Genomic DNA, 18,385 nt, shown 5'->3' with positions numbered 1-18,385 from the left:
CATGCCGTGCCTTGGAGCTGCTCCGGGGCGTGACCCCCCCACATTGCTCTGCTATAGGAAGGCGAGTCAGCAAAGCTCCCGCCTGACACGCTTTTCCCCTGGCTTCCTCTAAAAGTGGAATCGGCTCGGCAGTGTCCTGCAGGTGACCTTGAAACTCCTCTGGAGCCGGGGCCTCCCTGGCAGTCACAGGAGAGGGCTCAGGCCAAAACAGCCAGGCGGTGGCTAGGCTGAGCTGAGTGGAGCTGACCTGGGCTGTGCCACTGGGCAGTGGCAGTGGTGGTGGCAGCTGCCCCTGTGTGATGCAGCTGCCAGGGCTGAGCAGTGCCACCGTGGCACCAGTGAAGCTCTTTGAAGGGGAGGTGCCCAGGGCTGCCACAGGGAGTTGTGGTCCTAGCTATGTGGATGCAGGCTGCCAGCAAGGGCTGGGGCATGGCACTGTGGGTGTCCGTGAGTGGGTGCTCTGTCCTGCAGCCTTTCACAGTCACAAGGGCCAGGCTCGGGAATGGTGACAAGGTGGCCACCCTTTAGTGGGACTGCACCCTCAGGTCCTGCAGTCTCTTGGAGACACAGGAGCATGGAGTGGGGCGAAGAGTTAGGCAGAACCTGGCATGGCTGAGGGGGCTTTGCTGGGTGGGACTGGTGCTGAGTGAAGACTCCAGAGGAGCAGTGGAGCCCTAGGTATACAGGACTAGTCCTGGTGGTGTCAGACCCTGGTCGGAGACAGCTGAGAGGGGTGGTGGGGCTGGGAGCTGCCCAGCTGCAGCAGAGCTGTGTGCCGGCGTCAGCTGCTGGCGCGGGGACTGGCAGGGAGGGGAGGAAGTGCAGGAAATCTCGCAATGGCTGTATGGTCAGCACTGGGTTTCCTGTTCCTCCCCAGGAGCCAGAGCTGCACCAGGTCCAGAGCGCGCCAGTCCCGGCCCCAGCAGGACGCCAGCAGCAGCCTCACAACGAAGACCTTGCAACAGACGTAGGTTGGAAGGACTGTGCCCTGGTGGGGTACTAGCAGGGACAGGGGACTCCTTTGTAGGGCTGGGGGGGCGGTCTTGGTGAGGTCAAGGGCTGTGCCAGGGGACATCCTGCACTGCACAGGGAGGTGCCCCAGCACTCTCCTGCTTCTGCTGCACTCTTGCTTCAGGGCATGGCACCCTGGGACTGCCTCTGCGATCAGTTTGGCTCCCAGTGGCCTTACTGGAGTCGTGTGTGCTGGGATGTATCCAGGTTCAGCACCTCTTTCTGGGGCTCAGCACCCTCTTCTGCTCCTGCTGGCTTCCCACCAGTGTCCCAGCCCCTGGGACCTCCCACACTGTGGGCACAGAGGTGACAGTGCCAATGGACAGGACAGGGCTGGAGCTGCCAGAGAGGAGGGGCTGGTGCTGGGTGGGAGGCACAGCTGCGCTGCCCTTGGGGAGCAGCCATGTGCATGGCAGAGGTGACACTGCTGGGTATGACCCCACACTTCCTCCTTCCCAGCACCATCCCCACAGGCCCCAGCTCCCACAGGGCTTGGAGCACTCATCCTTCTGCTTTGAAAATGCTTTGCAAGGCTGTTTGCAGGGGGCGGGGAGGGTCATCTCTGCTGCACAGACCGGATGATGGGGCAGGAGGGTGTGAAATGCAAAGGGCCCCGGCCACTGGTGCAGGCAGTGCAGGGCAGCAGCTGTGGCTCAGGCTGTCCTGGTGTCCTGCAGACTTCCCCTGGCCGGACAGTGGTGCCATGGGCTTTGGGCCGGAGCTGTGGTGCCCACAGGGGCACAGTGCACTGCTGCGGCTGCAGGATGGGGAGCTGCGCCTCCTGGAGCTGATGAGGAAGTGGATGTCACATCGAGCCAAGAGTGACCGGGAGTATGCAGGAATGCTGCACCACATGTTCTCCCAGCTGGAAAAGCAGGAGGGCACTTGGCAGCTCCATGGTGATCGTGGTGGTCAGATTGAGAAGGTAGGGATGCCCCAGAGTAGGACTGTGTCCTGCAGAGCCCAGTGTGGTGCTGGAGGATGCCATCTCTGTGCTATCCCTGACTCCCTTTCTTGCAGTCCTGGTGGGTGCTAGTGAGCCGGACAGAGACGCTGAGCCAGATCCTGCGGCGGCATGCGGAGGAGCTGGCGGCGGGGCCACTGGCCAGGCTGAGCCTGCTCATCCGCGACAAGCAGCAGCTGCGCAAGGCCTTCAGCGAGCAGTGGCAACAGCTCAGCCAGGAGTATAGCCGGGTATGTTGGAGCCAGCAGGGGAACAAGAGAATGTGCTGGACCCACTCCCTGACTGTGTCCCTCTCCAGACGACGCAGCAGGAGATGGAGAAGCTGAAGGCACAGTACCGCAGCCTGGCACGTGACAGCGCCCAGGCCAAGCGCAAGTACCAGGAGGCCAGCAAAGGTGCCAGCCTGGCCCCTGTCCCCTGTGTGACCTCCCAGCTTCCTTCATGTGTCAAGGATGGCTGGAGCACCCCACACTCTGTGGAAACTACAGCCCAGCCTGGAGCGGGTGGGGGTTCTGGGGGTGGGCAGCATAGAGGAGGGCCCAGCCTGGTCCCCAAGAAGCCAGGCAAAAGTCTGGGGGCCTTGGGACACCATGCTGTGGGTCAGGAGCATCTCTGTGTCACAGTGTAACCGCTCCAGGCTTGGTTCCCCTGCCTGCCCTGGGACCCTCTCCCAGCCTTCACCTCTGACCCCTGCCCCAGTGCTGGGACAGGTGATGTGCTGGCAGTTGGGGTTTTCCACAGCCTCTCTCCACAGACAAGGAGCGGGACAAGGCGAAGGAGAAGTATGTGCGTAGCCTCTGGAAGCTCTATGCCCTGCACAACCAGTATGTGCTGGCTGTGCAGGCGGCTGCATTGCACCACCAGCACCACTACCAGCGGGCACTGCCCAGCCTGCATCAGTCCCTCTACAGTCTGCAGCAGGAGATGGTCCTCGTCCTGTAAGAGCCCTGCCTGCCCCCCTGCCCATCCCGTGCCCCACTGCCCTTCCCATGCTCCACTGCCCATCCTGTGCCCTGCACCCCACTTCCAACCCCTGGGCACCCCCATGGCCCTCCAGAACCAGCAGTGATCCCACAGAAAGGAGATCCTCAGGGAGTACTGCAGCATCAGCAGCCTGGTACAGGAGGATATGTTGGCCATGCACCAGGAGATTGCCAGTGCCATCCAGGCCATCGACCCTGCCACTGAGTACAGCAGCTTCATCCAGAGCCACCAGTATGGCTCCATGCAGTCGCAGCCTCTCTGCCGGGTACGGCCCTGCTGCCATTGGGTGGCAGTGGCCGGCAAGGGGCAAGTGGAGGCAGAGCTGTGCTGGGTGCCCACAGGTACGAATCTGAGGTGCCACCAACTGTGTCCTTTGATGAGAGCCTGTTGGAGGACACAGAGAACCTGGTGCCTGGGGAGCTGCAGCTGAATGAGCTGACCCTTGAGAGTGTCCAGCACTGGTGAGTGGGACCAGCCATGGGCAGGGGCAGGTGAGGGGCAGGGGCTCAGCCTCATGCTGGCACATGTCTCTTGCAGCCTGACGTCGGTTGAGGAGGAGTTGGTGGCCGCCACAGAGGCTGTGAGTATCAAGGAGCAGCAGACGCGGGAGCTGAAGGCGGAGATCCGTGATGAGGAGCAGGGCCGGAGCCCCAGCGAGCGGTGAGTTGCAGCAGAGGGGGGTGAGGGGCCAGGGCAGCGGGTGCTGACTGCCCTGTCCCCTCCCCAGGGTGCACTTGTTGGGCAGGCGGCAGGGGCTGCATGAGGCACAGCAGCAACTCGAGGGCTGCCTCTGTGCCCAGGCCAAGCTGCAGGTGCAGCGGGACCTGCTGGCCAGGAAGCTGGCGGAGCTGGGCGTCAGGGACCCCCTTCCTGCCCTGCCTCTGCCAGAGGATCAGCAGTCCATCTCCTCCACGGTGAGTCAGTCTCACTTCCCATGCTCTGGAAGCTGCAGGGATGGGGTCCCCCCCAGCTGGTGCACAGCCCATGCCTCCTTCCAGGAGCAGGAGCGGAGTGGGGCCAGTGCACTAGAGACCCTCAAGAACCACATCACGGGCATCTTCAGCCCAAAGTACTCGGTGAGTTCCTGGGTGCCTCCAGCCACGCTGCCCTCCACCCAGCTGCCTTGCTGAGCCTGCCCTTTCCTTTCTGGCTACACAGCCCCGCCCTGCTTCCTCACCTCCAGATTCTGCTCCCACCTGCCCTGGGCACAGCTTCCAGACACCACTGTTGCCCCACCTCCAGCACAACTAAGGAGTGTGCATGGCTGGGCTCACCTTGTCTCCTTCCAGCTGCCACCCCCTGTGCCCCTAATCCCAGATGTGCAGAAGCCGCTGTGCCAGCAGGTCTGGTACCACGGGGCCATCCCACGTTCGGAGGTACAGGAGCTGCTGACCTGCAGTGGGGATTTCCTGGTGCGGGAGAGCCAGGGCAAGCAGGAGTACGTGCTCAGCGTGCTGTGGGATGGGCAGCCTCGGCACTTCATCATCCAGTCTGTCAATGTGAGTGACCACAAGCAGGGGACATGGCTGGGGTGGCCTTGCATGGGCAGGCACAGGTTCCTGCCCATCACAATGCCTCGGCCTCCCTCTCTGCAGAACATGTTTCGGCTGGAGGGTGACAGCTTCCCCACCATTCCACTGCTCATCCAGCACCTCCTGCAGAGCCAGCAGCCCATCACCCGCAAGAGTGGCATTATCCTGGCCAGGGCTGTGCCCAAGGTGATATAGGCAGTGGGGAGGAGGATGGGGCCCCCTGCACAGGGGCAGCTCTGCCCGGCCCTTTCTCCTGTTGACAGCTGGGCTGAGATCCACAGACATGCTTCTCCAGCTAGACAGGGGGACTTGGACTTGGGGCTCTGCCTGAGAGGGGGCTGTGGGGATATGTGGGCCAGGGGACAGCTCACTGGTGTCTGCTTGCTGCAGGACAAATGGGTGCTCAACCACGAGGACGTGCTGCTGGGGGAACGCATTGGCCGGGTGAGATGGGGTGCTGTGGGGTCTGCGGGAGGGCAGGGCTGTACCAGGGTATCTGCGGGCAGCCAGGACTGTCCCACAGGAGGGCAGGGGAGGACAGGGGTTGCCTTGGGCCACATGGTGAGCTGAGCCCGGTGTTCCTGTGTCTCGGAAGGGTAATTTTGGGGAGGTGTTCAGTGGACGCCTACGTGCTGACAACACCCCTGTTGCTGTGAAGTCCTGCCGGGAAACCCTTCCGCCTGAGCTCAAGGCCAGGTTCCTGCAGGAAGCCAGGTCTGTGTGGGTGTTGTATTTGTCCTGTCACGTCTGTCCATTCTTGGAGCAGTTTGACCCTGCTGGGACTGCAGCACCCTCATGCTGAGGGCTGTGTCCCGGGGCTGGCTGGGCAGAGTGCCCTGGGGATGGCATCGGGTGGCTTGTGCCCAGGGCAGCCAGGCCCCCCTACACTCACAGTGCCCATCCTTGTCCCCACAGGATTCTCAAGCAGTATAGGCATCCGAACATTGTGCGGCTCATCGGTGTCTGCACACAGAAGCAGCCCATTTACATTGTCATGGAGCTGGTGCAGGGTGAGTGGCCCCATTCCCGCAGTCGCCACGCACGCATGGGTGAGCTTGTCAGGTGTGTCTGGGCACCCACCAGCTCTGCAATCTGGGCACAGGGGGGGACTTCCTGACCTTCCTGCGCACTGAGGGTCCCCACCTCCGGGTGAAGGAGCTGGTCAAGATGACGGAGAATGCTGCTGCCGGCATGGAGTACCTGGAGAGCAAGCACTGCATCCACAGGTGGGCCCTGGCAAGACAGGGGGAGCCCTGGAACCCTCACCGCCCCATCCCATGCCAGGTGGAGCCCCAGGGATGGTTGGGCACACGGCTGACTGCTTGTCTCAGGGACCTGGCTGCTCGCAACTGCCTGGTGACAGAGAGGAACACTCTGAAGATCAGTGATTTTGGGATGTCACGGGAGGAGGAGGATGGCATCTATGCCTCCACAGGAGGGATGAAGCAAATCCCTGTCAAGTGGACGGCTCCTGAAGCACTCAATTATGGTACAGGATGGAGTTGGGCATGGCCTGGCACCTGGCAGCCTATCTGGAAGCCAGGAGTCTGGCACTATCCCACTCCCATGCGCCTGGTCCTGGGGAGGGAAGCAGAGACCCAGAGCACCTCAGCCCTCAGGAGCATGGGCACAGCTGGGCAGTGGTGACATGGGTGTCCCCTGCCAACAGCATCCGTCCTGCCCCATGTCCCCAGGCCGATACAGCTCAGAGAGTGATGTCTGGAGCTTTGGGATCCTGCTGTGGGAAGCCTTCAGCCTGGGTGCTGTCCCCTATGCCAACCTCAGCAACCAGCAGACACGGGAGGCAGTGGAGAATGGTAGGGGACACGGCTGGGTGTGGCTCCTGAGGGCCACCATGAGCTGTGGGTCCAGCACTGTGGAGCTGTGCCTCTAGGATGGACCAGATGGGGTTGTGGGGATGAGGGGCTGGTGATCCATGTCCCCATCCCTGTTGCCCCAGGTACGCGGCTGGACCCTCCTGAGCAGTGCCCTGAGGAAGTGTACCAGCTGATGCAGCGCTGCTGGGAGTATGACCCCCGCAAGCGGCCCAGCTTCAGCACCATCCACCAGGATCTCATTGCCATCCGCAAGAAGCACCGGTGACAGGGAGCACCAGGGGCCCTGCATCCATCCCACGACAGTGCCTGGGGGCACAGCAGAGCCCTGTCTAGGCAGCGGGTGCTGCGGGGTGGCTGTGTGATGCTTGAGCCCCAGGGGAGGGGCTCCTGCATGGCCCAGGGTGGGACATGGCACCCACAGTTCCTCCCCGCCTTCATCTTGTACAATAAACACACAAGCTCTGCAGCTGTGCATCTAGGAGCTGCGAGGGGACATGCACTGCACTGGGATGGAGCGTTGGGACATGGCACTGGGATGGGACACTGGGATGGGGCACTGTAGTGATGCACCAGTACAGGACACTGTGACAGGGCACACGGTGTACCGGGATAGGGTACCAAGATAAAGCACCAGGATGGGGCACCAAGACAGGGAGCAGTTAGGGAACTGGCATGCGGAGTACTGAGTCTTCTGCACTGGGACAGAGGACTGGGACGGGACCCTGGGACAGGGCACCGCGACAGGGATCAAGGACAGGGTACCGGGATGGGGCACACTGGGACAGGGTATCGGGATGGGGCACCGGCATCTCGACTCGGCTCCGGTGTTGGCGGGGTGGCTGATCCCCTTCCCGGGGATGTGGGGGTGTCCCGGCCGGGCCCATCCCCGACCTACGGGGTGCCCAGCCCGGTCCCGGAGCGGGCTGTCCCGGAGCGGGCTGTCCCGGAGCGGGCTGTCCCGGCCCTCGGCGCGGGGGGCCGCGGTCCCGGAGCGGGCTGTCCCGGCCCTCGGCGCGGGGGGCCGCGGTCCCGGAGCGGGCTGTCCCGGCCGGTTCGGTGCCGCCTCCTCGGGGCCTCGCCCGGGCGGGCGGAGCGGTGGGCGGGGCCTGGCCTGGGCCATCCCGGCGGGCCCAGGCGGGCGATGTGAGGACCTGGGTCGGGCTGCGGAGCCGCCCGGGGTAAGAGCGGAGTGGCTGCGGTGTCACCGTCGGTGCTGGCCCGGCTTCCCCGCCCCTCCCCATCACGGCCCCGGCTCCGTCCCCGTCCCGCCACCGCGGGGCCTCAGCGCGGCGGCCCCGGGCGCTCTGCGGGGCCGCGCGGCCTGTCCGGCCCCGGCCCCGGCCCCGGCCCCGGCCCCGGCCCCGGCCCCGGCCCCGGCCCCATCAGCAGATATAAATATCCAGCACCGGATTAAGCTAAGTAGGACGCGGTGAGGGTTCTTGGAGGAGGAGGCAGGAGGCCGCGGTGAGGGGCTGCGCTGTCCGACCTGGCTCCCCCTCCAGTCCCGGCGCAGGTGAGTCCCTGCATCCCTTCGGGATGAAGCTGAAGAAGCAGGTGACAGTGTGTGGAGCTGCCATCTTCTGCGTGGCCGTCTTCTCCCTCTACTTGATGCTGGACCGGGTACAGCATGACCCCACACGACACCAGAGCGGGGGCAACTTCCCCAGGGTGAGTTTGGAGGGTTTGGGATGAGTGAGAGGGGTCCCGGGAGGGCAAACAGGGACATTCAGCCAGGGGAATTCATGGGGAATCAGCCCTGGCCTCTGGCCATTAAGCTGCCAGGGCCAAGGCTGGCTCCCCACAGCTGTGGGTGACCTGCCCCTCGCTGCGGCCTCTGTGCTCCCAGAGCCAGATCTCGGTGCTACAGAACCGGATCGAACAGCTGGAGCAGCTGCTGGAGGAGAACCATGAGATCATCAGCCACATTAAGGATTCGGTGCTGGAGCTGACAGCCCATGCGGAGGGGCAGCCGGCATTGCCCCATCACCCCCCAAATGGCTCCTGGGTGCTGCCCCCTGAGAGTCGCCCAAGTTTCCTGTCCGTGTCCCCGCAAGACTGCCAGTTTGCTCTAGGGGGCAAGGGACAGAGCCCAGACCTGCAGGTGAGGGACTGGTGGCTCTGGTAGTGTGAGGGGTTCATACCTGGGCATCCATGGGGTCTTGGCTCTACTCTTCTGGGGGTCTCTCAGGCCTGTCTTCTACCCACAGATGCTGGCTGTCTACTCCCTGCTGCCGTTTGACAACCAGGATGGTGGTGTCTGGAAGCAGGGCTTCGATATCACCTACGAGCCCAACGAGTGGGACACAGAGCCTCTGCAGGTGTTTGTGGTGCCACACTCCCACAATGACCCAGGTGAGAAGCAGGGATTGGCCCAGCCCTTGCTACCTTGGAGTGCTGGCAGGGAAGGGCTGGGGCCCCCACAGTGACCCCCACCTGTGCTGCCAGGCTGGATCAAGACTTTCGACAAGTACTACTACGACCAGACGCAGCACATCCTCAACAGCATGGTGCTGAAGATGCAGGAGGACCCGCGCCGGCGCTTCATTTGGTCCGAGATCTCCTTCTTTTCCAAGTGGTGGGACAATATCAGTGCCCAGAAGAGGGCTGCTGTGCGCAGGTAGGGCTGACCACCTTACCCCACTGCCCTCGTAGCTTCCAGGCAGGCTGAGAGCTTAGGGTGTGTGAGGGAAGGGCTGTGGGGACTGGAAGGCTGCCTGGGCTGCAGTGCAGTGGCCATGGGCCCTGCACTGCTCGGCATGGGGTGCCCTGGAACTGCCAGCAGCCTCCCAGTGCCATAAAATGTCAGAGCCACTGCCATGTGGGGTGAGAGGTGGGGGAGACAGATCTTGATCTGGGCCACTGCCTGTGCTGATTGGGGCTGGGGAACTTGTGTGCAAGGCCCAGGGCACCCATGGAAGGGTGGGAGACCTGGAGAGCAGGATTGTGTGGTGGGACAGGGCCCCCTTGTCTGCCCCCTGCCTCAAGAGCATTGGGGATGGGAGGACACAGTGGAGGGTGTGTGGGAATGGGCTCTGACTGGCATTGTGCTGTGGAGAGATGACTCTCTGTGGGGGGACAGCATGACAAGGGGGGAATGGCAGTGGCAGCTGTGGGGGCAGCAGGTAGGCTGTAGGTAGCTCAGGACAGGGGGACTCTGCCATGGACATGTGGCTCATGCAGGGCTCTGGTCACATCTTGGGTGTCCCCCTTACAGGCTGGTGGGCAATGGGCAGCTGGAGATGGTGACGGGTGGCTGGGTGATGCCTGATGAGGCTAATTCCCACTATTTTGCCATGATTGACCAGCTGATTGAGGGGCACCAGTGGCTGGAGAAGAACATTGGTGAGAGCTCGGCAGATGCTGGCTGGGGGACTGCCTAATGCACTGCAGGCCTGCAGGTCCTGACAGGACCCTCCTCACAGGAGGTGCTGCTGGCCCAGCATGGGGCTGACAGGTCTCTGTGCCCACAGGTGTGACACCACGGTCGGGCTGGGCCGTAGACCCCTTCGGGTACAGCTCCACCATGCCCTACCTGCTGAAGCGCTCCAACCTGACGGCCATGCTCATCCAGCGCGTGCACTATGCCATCAAGAAGCACTTTGCTGCCACCCAGAACCTGGAGTTCATGTGGAGACAGACGTGGGGTGAGGGGCTGCTGGGAGGGGACTGCACAGGGGGCCCTCTGGGGCAGGTGGCAGCAGAGAATGGCTATTGCTGCTTTTCTGTGCAGATGAGCTGAGCACTGGGAGGCGATGTCTCTGCCCTGTGGGACAGCCCCAGGATGACTTCCCACCTGCCCCCATGACCAGCAACACGCTGGGGGAGGCTGCTGTGCCCTCTGAGCTCCTAGCTCTGCTCTGTTGGACAGCTGTCCTTGGGCCCCCTGCTCAGGGACAGGCAAGGGAGAGCCATTGCTGGTGCTCACCTGTCCTTGGTCCCACAGATCCAGACACCAGCACCGACATCTTCTGCCACATGATGCCCTTCTACAGCTATGATGTGCCCCACACCTGTGGCCCAGACCCCAAGATTTGCTGCCAGTTTGACTTCAAACGCTTACCTGGAGGCCGGATAAACTGTCCCTGGAAGGTGCCTCCCCGCGCCATCACTGATGCAAACGTGGCAGAGCGGTGAGTGCGGCAGGGGCAGGGGCATGCGACTCCCGGCCTTGTGGCCCATCAGGGGCCAGCCTCATGCCCCGGCCTCCACACAGAGCCCAGCTACTGCTGGACCAGTACCGCAAGAAGTCCAAGCTGTACCGCAGCAAGGTGCTGCTGGTGCCCCTGGGAGATGACTTCCGCTATGACAAGCCACAGGAGTGGGATGCCCAGTTCCTCAACTACCAGCGCATCTTTGACTTTCTCAACTCCCGGCCTGACCTTCATGTCCAGGTATGTGTGGAGAGCTGTGTGGGGCTGAGGGCAGCAGGAGGCCACTACAGAGCACAGTGGGAGGGGTGAACAGTCCTGGGAGGGGTGATAGGAGCCCCCACTGCAGGAGCCCTGTCTCAGGGCTGCATGTGCTGTCTTGCAGGCACAGTTTGGCACGCTCTCTGACTACTTTGATGCCCTGTACAAGAAAGTGGGCATCGTGCCAGGGATGAGGCCACCTGGGTTTCCAGTTCTGACTGGGGATTTCTTCTCCTATGCGGACCGGGAGGATCACTACTGGACAGGATACTACACCTCCCGGCCGTTCTACAAGAGCCTGGACCGCGTGCTGGAGGCCCACCTCCGGTGAGGGGCAGTGGGCTGGTCCATGGGGCATGGGAGATGGGGGGGGGGGGGCATGAGTGAGGAGTGGGCAGGCAGTATCTGGGAGCTCAACAGCCCCCAGTCTACAGCTGCCAACACACCGGGCTGGTGCACACAGTGCCAAACCCTCACCTAGCCCCAGGGCAGTGTATGCCTTTGCCACCTCCATCCCAGGCCAGCTCCCCCAGTACTCTAGCACCAGGGGAGGGACCCTCAGTGACTCTGTCCCTGTGCAGGGGGGCAGAGATCCTGTATAGCCTGGCACTCGCCCACGCCCGCCGTGCCAGTGCCGATGGCAGGTACCCACTCTCTGACTACGCCCTGCTGAGCAACGCTCGCCGCAACCTGGGCCTCTTCCAGCACCATGATGCCATCACCGGCACCGCCAAGGAGGCTGTGGCTGTGGACTACGGAGTCCGGTGCGTGTGGGGGCCAGGACGCCCTCAGAGCCTGTCTCAGAGTGGGGCTGGTGGGCTCAGGGCTGGGAGAATGGCTAGGTATGGGGATCCTGTGGGGAGGTCCTTCCTCTTATGGGGAGCTGTGGAGGGTGTTGGGGCAGTGCTGTGACAGATGGGGGTGATGGTCCCAAGGTGCTCACTCTGCCTCTGCCCCAGGTTGCTCCACTCGCTCACCAACCTCAAGCGTGTCATCGGCAATGCTGCGCACTACCTTGTGCTGGGGGACAAGGACACATACCGCCACGACCCGGCTGCACCATTCCTTGGCATGGTGAGCAGCACCAGCCCCTGGCTCCCTGCACTCTAGCACGCTGTCCCCATTCCCCCAGGAGCAACTCTGTGCTGCAGAGGCCAGGAAAAGGGCCCCAGCTTGTGCCTATGTCCCTGGGCACATTTGGCAGGGGGATGGGGCACACCCCAACTCTTTACAACTCCTCCCCAGGATGAGACACGCTCCAGCCAGGACTCTCTTCCAGAGAGGACAGTGGTCAAACTGGACACCTCACCTCGGTAGGGCCTCCTGCCTTGCTCTGGGGACTTATGGGACTGTGGGAAGGCAGTGAGGGAGTTACCTGTGAAGCTGTGGGTAGGTGCAGTGGATCTGTAGATAGTGTGGGGTGTGAGACATCTGGGATGCTGTGAGGCAGGGATGGCTTCCCTGTGTTACTCCCCCACAGGTTCCTGGTGGTGTTCAACCCGCTGGAGCAGGAGCGCCTGAGTGTGGTGCCGGTGCTGGTGGACTCCCCGCACGTGCATGTGCTCTCTGAGGAGGGGCAGCCCCTGCCCTCCCAGCTCAGTGCAACGTGGAGCTCTGCCACTGATGTGGTGCCTGATGTCTACCAGGTATGGGGTGCCCCACACCCACAGCCCATGAGTGCCAGCTTGCCATCCTGCACACTCCCAGGACACACCGGCAGCCCTGCTCTGTCCCTGCCCCGCAACACAAGATCCCACAGCTGTCAGACCCCCAGGTCCCCGTGCATGGCCCTCCTCAGCAGAGGCCCCGCGGTGCCGAGCAGGGTCTTTTCCTACTGACCCCCAGCCATTCCCCAGACGCGGGGGCCTGGCTCAGGTCCCCACACTGCCTGCAGGTGTCTGTCCTGGCTCGCCTGCCCGCACTGGGGCTGCGCGTGCTGCAGCTGCACAAGTCGTTGGATGGCCATGCCACGCCGAGGTCCTCCACACGCCTGTACCTACATGGCCGGAACCTGCCTGTGCACAAGCCCGAGGCTGTGCCCCTGCACATCTTCCCAGCTGCTCCTGATGACTTCTGCCTGGAGAACCAGCACCTGCAGGCCTGCTTCTTGGGGCGCACGGGCCTCCTGCAGGTGAGTGCGAGGCTCTGACAGGGCGTGGGGTGGAGGAGGGGAGGGGTACATCCTGGTGCTTCATGTTCTTGCTGCTGTGCCGGTCCACACCCACAGAGCCTGCGCCAAGCCGGGGAGGAGCAGGGGCACAGGGTGAACAGCGAATTTCTCGTCTACGGCACCAGGACCTCCAAGGACAAAAGTGGGGCCTATCTCTTCCTGCCTGACGGCGAGGCCAAGGTACAGGGTCCACCCCTGGAAGCCAGCTGGCAGCTGTGCCTGCAAGACTGTCCTCGGGCAGCAGCCTCAGTGCAGCTATCCCTCCCCTCAGCCCTATGCTCCCAAGGACCCCCCAGTGGTGCGGGTGATGGAGGGACCCCTCTTCTCAGAGGTTGCCAGCTACTACCAGCATGTCCAGACCGTGGTGCGGCTGTACAATGTGCCAGGTGAGATCTTGAGGCTGTGCCAGGTGTTGCTGGCCCAGGGAACTGGGCGATGCTGCCCATGGGGCTCAGCTCCTCGCTGCCTACACACAGGGGTGGAGGGCTTGTCCCTGGATGTGTCCTGCCTGGTGGACATCCGTGACCACATTAACAAGGAGCTGGCCCTGCGCTTCAGCACTGACATCGAGAGCGATGACACCTTCTTCACGGACCTCAATGGTTTTCAGGTAGACAGCAGCCTGAGGAGGCACAGCAGCTGCCCACAAGGGGACAGTGTGCTGGCACTGGGCACTGTGGGAGCCACCTCTGGTCACTGATCTCTGTCCCGTGGCAGATCCAGCCCCGCAGGTACCAGCAGAAGCTGCCACTGCAGGCCAACTTCTACCCAATGCCTGCCATGGCCTACATCCAGGACATGCAGAGCCGCCTGACACTGCTCACAGCCCAGGCCCTGGGGGTCTCCAGCCTCCACAGCGGTGAGCCGAGGGGCTGTGCCCTGGGAACCTGCTGTGGAGCTGGGGCTGTCCTCCCCAGGGAAAGCAGGGGAGGAGGGTGCTGCAGGCTGGGCAGGGTGCCCTGGTCCTGCTGGTTCTGGGGGCTCTGTCCTGTGGGGCATGGCTGGTGCCTGGTAAAGCCTGGGCTGCAGGGACTTGCTCTCCACAGGCCAGCTGGAAGTGATCCTGGACCGGCGCCTCATGCAAGATGACAACCGGGGCTTGGGCCAGGGGCTGAAGGACAACAAGCGTACCTGCAACCGGTTCCGGCTCCTCCTGGAGCGCCGCAGCACCGCCAACAAGGTGCTGGCTGTGAGGCGGCAGGACGGGAGAGCCCAGCCCTGCCTTGGGATGGAGCAGGGTGGAGGCATCTGCAGAAAGCCACACATGTGATGGGATGCAGTGTCCTCTCCCCTCTTGTCCCATTGCTCTGGCACTGGGCAAGGATTGGTCTGGAGTGGGGGGCCGGGGGGAGAGTGGGATGTGCAGTGGGGTCTGTCCCTGTGGAGCTGTGTTGCCCTCATAATCACAGTGTTCTTGTCCCATCCCCTCGCTGCCCTCTGTGCATGTGCTGTGCCACCCATTCAGAGCTCCAGCTTCTTTTCCAAACTGGTCTCCATGTTTAAAGCCTTGAGCTTCCCTGGCACCAGGACTGGCAGCCCTGAGGTAATGGCCGGCCTGGCCCTGCTGTCTCTCCCTGTCTTGTGCACTAGCTGCTAGCCACTAGTCTAGCCAGGCTTGTAGCAGGCCTGTAGCCTGACCATCAGCTAAGTGGGGTCCTGTTTGGGTGCTGGGGAGGGGGGACCTGCCTGGGCAGGGGCAGCTCAGTGTGCCCTGTGCTGGCAGCTGCCTGCTCTCGGGGCACTGCTGGAATGGGGGTTCTGTGGGCCTTGCCCAGGCTCTGCCTGGCTTCCTGGGCTCACACTGACCCATGTGCTCCTTGGCAGGTACAGGACGAGCGCCCCATCAGCTTCCCCTCCCTGCTGAGCCACCTCACCTCTGTGCACCTCAATGCTGAGGCCTTGGTCATGCCAGTGGCGCTGGAGAAGCCAGCCCTGCCAGTCCTGCGCTCCTTTGTGCCCCTCGCCACCACCCTTCCTTGTGACTTCCACATCCTCAACCTGCGGATGCTGCAGGCAGAGGTGAGCTACGGCCCAGGGGAGGTGGGACTCTGGTGGGAGTCTTGCCCCTGCTGTCCCCAGTGTTGTGCCTCACGCTCCCACTCCCTGCAGGATGACTCACTACCATCAGCTGAGGCGGCACTGATCCTGCACCGCAAAGGCTTTGACTGCAGCCTAGAGGCAAAGAACCTGGGTTTCAACTGCACCACCAGCCAGGGCAAGGTAGGGCCAGGCTGCCCCCACACCTCCACTGGGTCAGAGTTGGGCTGAGACCTCGGTATGGCAGGCATGGCACGTGTCACGCTGTCCTGGGCACAGTGTTTTCCCCAGGCATCACATCCTCACCTGGGTCTCCCCACTTCTTCCTCCTCTCTCCCCAGCTGGCTCTGGGAGGCCTGTTCCAGGGGCTGGAGCTGGGGTCCCTGCAGCCCACCTCACTGACGCTGATGTACCCGCTGGGCACAGCCTCCAACAGCACCAACATCCACCTGGACCCCATGGAAATCGCCACGTTCCGCGTCCGCCTGGGGTAGTGTCAAGCAGGAGAGGAGTGGAGTGGCTGGACAGCACAGGAGCAGCACCAGTACAGCAGTAGAGCGGGGCCAGCAGTACTGTGGTGGACACGGGCAGGAGGGGCCAGACTGGCAGAGGCTGCTGTTGCCACTTTCTAATTTATTAGTTCCATGTTCTCAGATAGATTTTGGAATGAACTGCTGTAGCAGGGCTCAACCAGAGGCTGCTGGACACGGTGCCGGATGGGGGGGCAGCAGGCTGGGTTCTGCCGCTGCTGGTGGGACAGACACTGCTGCCCTTTCACATTCACAGGCTGCCGGGAGTGTGGCCACCCTGATGGCTGGAGCAGGGGCCCATGCAGGGCTCCCCCTGACTGGCGGGGCAGCAAGGGGAGGCCAGGAGCACTGGTGGTGTTGGGCAGCTGCCTGAGGAGGTGCTGTGGACTTGGGACTGAGCTCTCCTGGAGTTCATAGGAAACACAAGGCTGTTTCCAAGGGCCCTGGTCTGTGTGTGGTTTGTGGCTCTCACTCAGGGGAGTGGGAATGGTGTGCTGTGGGGAGACAGGGCAGCTTGAAGATCTGGCCAGGGGCCCCAGGCACCTGTGAGAGGCTGGTGGCATGGCCAGGCCCAGCTGTGCTCAGGGGCGGGCAGTGTCCGGTGCTGGGCAGGAGCCAGGGGGATGGGAGTCAGTTCCTTGTGCGGGCAGCAATGCCTGGGTGAAGCATGGGAGTGCCTCCCACAACTCCAGAGCTTTTAGCCCTGTTTCAGAGTGAGCGTGGCAGTCTGGTCTGCTGGAGCTGCAGTGGGTGAGTTGCAGCTAATTACACTATGTCACCAGAGCATCCTCCTGGTTGCTGTGGGAACCACAATGTCATGATTTCCTGGCCCCCTGGGGCTACTTACTGCCAATGGGTACCAGCAGGGAGGGCATTGGGAAGGACTGGGTGAGGTGGGGAACTGCCTCAGCTCTGGCTTGCCTGGGTTGGACTGGATGAGCTTAGAGGTCTTTTCCAACCTAAATGATTCTGTGATTCCACGATTCTTGGACAACCCCCACCACACCAACATCCCATGGGCTTGGCTCCTGGAAGCTCAGCAACTTGCGGTGCTCACCCTGTGCTCTGGCCTGGTCCACTGCCCTTGCAGGGACTCCCAGGATGGGCCCAGGTGCCCAATTGGGGCCCTGGACCTGGCAGCTGGTGCCTTGCATCCAGCTGGGAAAGGAGGCTGCAGTCCTACTCCTGGCCCCAGAACCTCATTACTGATGCTCCCGCCTCCACCCTGGTCCCTGTGGACAGAGTGAGTGCAGGAGGCTCTAATGGCTCTGAGTGGCTCTTGGTGGAGGCTGCGATGGAGGCGGGAGCAGGAGGGGCTGTGGTTTCTGCCTCCACTGGAGCCAGAACTGCCTCTGCCCAGGGTTGCCGGGAGGATGTTGGATGGGCTCCTGCTCCAGCTGCTCCTTACCACGGCTCTGTTCCCCAGCATCCCTGGGACAGGTACAGCCCCAATTCTGCCCCTTCTGTTCCCTGAACCTGTCCCTGATGGGGCCTTGTCCCTTGAGGGTTGCTCCTCAAGAGCCCAGAATGGAGGCTGGGGGGGTCTGTGCTGGGAGGCAGTGGTCTGCAGTGAGAGGTGATGGTCCATACTGTGGATGGTGGCCCGGGTGTGGTGGTGCTGGGGTTACTCCCACTGCAGCACATCTGTGGGGTGTAAGTGCTGTTCCTGTGGGGTGATGGGGAATAGGGAGGGGGTTCAGCATGGGGGATGGGGGCTGATCGGATGTTCCGGAGGCTTTCCCTTCCTCTCTGCCACCGTCACTGTCCTTGCCCGTGTTTGCCCTTGCCGAGGCCATGGAGGTCACGGCATACACGGGGCCATGGCCGCCAGAAGGCAGTGCTGGGGGAGCTCTGCTCATCCAGTGCTGCCTCATGGGGTGTAGCCCACTCTGAGGGCTGAGCTAGGGGCCCCCTGTGCCATGTTCGCCGGTCTCCCTGGGGGTGGTGAGCTCTCAGCCCAGGCCAGCCCAGCCCTGCTGGGACTGGGAGGGCTCTGCTCTGCTGGATCACAGCAAAGACCATCTCGCTGGAGCTGGCAGCCTGTCCTACAGGCACTGCACAGGTTCTCTCGTCCCCGCAGTGGGGACTCATTCCCAGCCCTCTCTAAGCCACTGCTCCCTGCTGCAGTTTTGGTGCAGAACCTGCACCTCTGCGAGGGCTACGTGGGCCCTGATGGCCATTCCCACCCCGGCTTCTACTGCCCGCGGCTGACAGATCCCCCCGGCCACCGCTACTGTTGCCAGCCCAGCGTGGATGCTCTCAAGTCCTGCTGCTCTCAACTGGCCCTGGAAGCCCTCACTGGAGTGAACCTCTCCAGCCTGGCACGCCCTGGTCTACTCCGGTGAGCAGGGCCGCAACCGGGTCTGCTGCTGAGGATGGGGGGCCCCTGGGCACCTGGCACATCCTCAGGGGCTTCTCGTGGTTGCTGGGGCAGGGGCTGTGGTGCCCTTTGGAGCCCACAGTGGGCCCTAGCTGGCCCTCCCCAGTACCACTGCGTCATGGGAGGGTCATGGTTGCCCTCTCCTGAGGTGCCCCACCCCACAGGAACCCGCTGGCCCTGCCCTTCGTGGGGCTCTATGGGCTCCTTGTCCTCCTGCTGATGGCCATCGACCTCTGCCACTTCTACTGGACCCGACGCTGCCACCTCGGCCGCCTGCTGCCCTGTGCCTGTCGCGTGCCCTGTGCACCCCCGGGGGGGCACCTGGCCGGCACCCGGCCTTGCCACCGCGCCGCCACACTGACACGCCCCAGCCGGGGCTGCTGAGGGGCGGCCACGGGCAGGGCGGGGGGGGCACACAGCGGGGCACTCGCACCCCGGCGTGCAGCGGGACATGGTGGGGGGGGGGCGTCACTCTCATCCCGGGGTGCAGCACGGAGGGGGTGTACGGGGGGGAAACACGCACCCCGGCG

At 63.2% G+C, this 18,385-nt stretch overlaps 3 protein-coding genes across 6 annotated transcripts; all 3 read left to right on the top strand.

The window, feature by feature from the left end:
- Window positions 1–887: 887 nt before the first annotated feature.
- FES (FES proto-oncogene, tyrosine kinase) lies at window positions 888–6,739 on the top strand. Of its 3 annotated transcripts, XM_082290524.1 has the most exons (19): window positions 888–967; window positions 1,689–1,936; window positions 2,032–2,205; window positions 2,274–2,370; window positions 2,730–2,913; window positions 3,053–3,190; window positions 3,301–3,420; window positions 3,497–3,619; window positions 3,687–3,873; window positions 3,958–4,035; window positions 4,249–4,458; window positions 4,555–4,677; window positions 4,882–4,935; window positions 5,087–5,205; window positions 5,407–5,501; window positions 5,594–5,717; window positions 5,823–5,980; window positions 6,186–6,308; window positions 6,452–6,739. In XM_082290524.1, the coding sequence occupies exons 2-19, from the start codon at window positions 1,715–1,717 to the stop codon at window positions 6,592–6,594; spliced, it is 2,472 nt and encodes an 823-aa protein (XP_082146650.1). In that variant the 5' UTR covers window positions 888–967; window positions 1,689–1,714; the 3' UTR covers window positions 6,595–6,739. The 3 variants fall into 3 exon arrangements, 2 of the variants coding, with proteins under 2 accessions (XP_082146650.1, XP_082146649.1); XR_014226813.1 differs by lacking the exon at window positions 6,452–6,739 and having other exon boundaries at window positions 5,855–5,980; window positions 6,186–6,289; XM_082290523.1 differs by having other exon boundaries at window positions 4,249–4,677.
- Window positions 6,740–7,457: 718 nt separating this feature from the next.
- On the top strand, window positions 7,458–15,915 carry MAN2A2 (mannosidase alpha class 2A member 2). 2 transcript variants are annotated; one of them, XM_082290517.1, is made up of 22 exons: window positions 7,458–7,997; window positions 8,176–8,430; window positions 8,537–8,681; window positions 8,775–8,946; window positions 9,544–9,671; window positions 9,800–9,973; window positions 10,273–10,459; window positions 10,543–10,720; window positions 10,863–11,065; window positions 11,320–11,502; window positions 11,698–11,812; window positions 11,984–12,051; window positions 12,219–12,384; window positions 12,633–12,869; window positions 12,966–13,088; window positions 13,180–13,294; window positions 13,385–13,518; window positions 13,626–13,767; window positions 13,955–14,088; window positions 14,733–14,927; window positions 15,018–15,128; window positions 15,287–15,915. In XM_082290517.1, the coding sequence occupies exons 1-22, from the start codon at window positions 7,866–7,868 to the stop codon at window positions 15,437–15,439; spliced, it is 3,450 nt and encodes a 1,149-aa protein (XP_082146643.1). In that variant the 5' UTR covers window positions 7,458–7,865; the 3' UTR covers window positions 15,440–15,915. The 2 variants fall into 2 exon arrangements, with proteins under 2 accessions (XP_082146643.1, XP_082146642.1); XM_082290516.1 differs by having other exon boundaries at window positions 7,466–7,507; window positions 7,832–7,997; window positions 14,733–15,128.
- Window positions 15,916–16,848: 933 nt separating this feature from the next.
- On the top strand, window positions 16,849–18,239 carry LOC309578211 (protein shisa-like-1; the record flags this gene model as incomplete). Its single annotated transcript, XM_082290634.1, has 3 exons — window positions 16,849–16,915; window positions 17,603–17,816; window positions 18,020–18,239. The coding sequence occupies 3 exons, from the start codon at window positions 16,849–16,851 to the stop codon at window positions 18,237–18,239; spliced, it is 501 nt and encodes a 166-aa protein (XP_082146760.1).
- Between the last annotated feature and the right edge of the window lie 146 nt (window positions 18,240–18,385).

Source organism: Coloeus monedula, assembly GCF_965178545.1.
Source record: "Coloeus monedula genome assembly, chromosome: 14".
In the NCBI taxonomy this organism is placed as follows: domain Eukaryota; kingdom Metazoa; phylum Chordata; class Aves; order Passeriformes; family Corvidae; genus Coloeus; species Coloeus monedula.
Note: the sequence above shows the minus strand (reverse complement) of the source record. Positions and strands in the feature narration are given on the sequence as shown.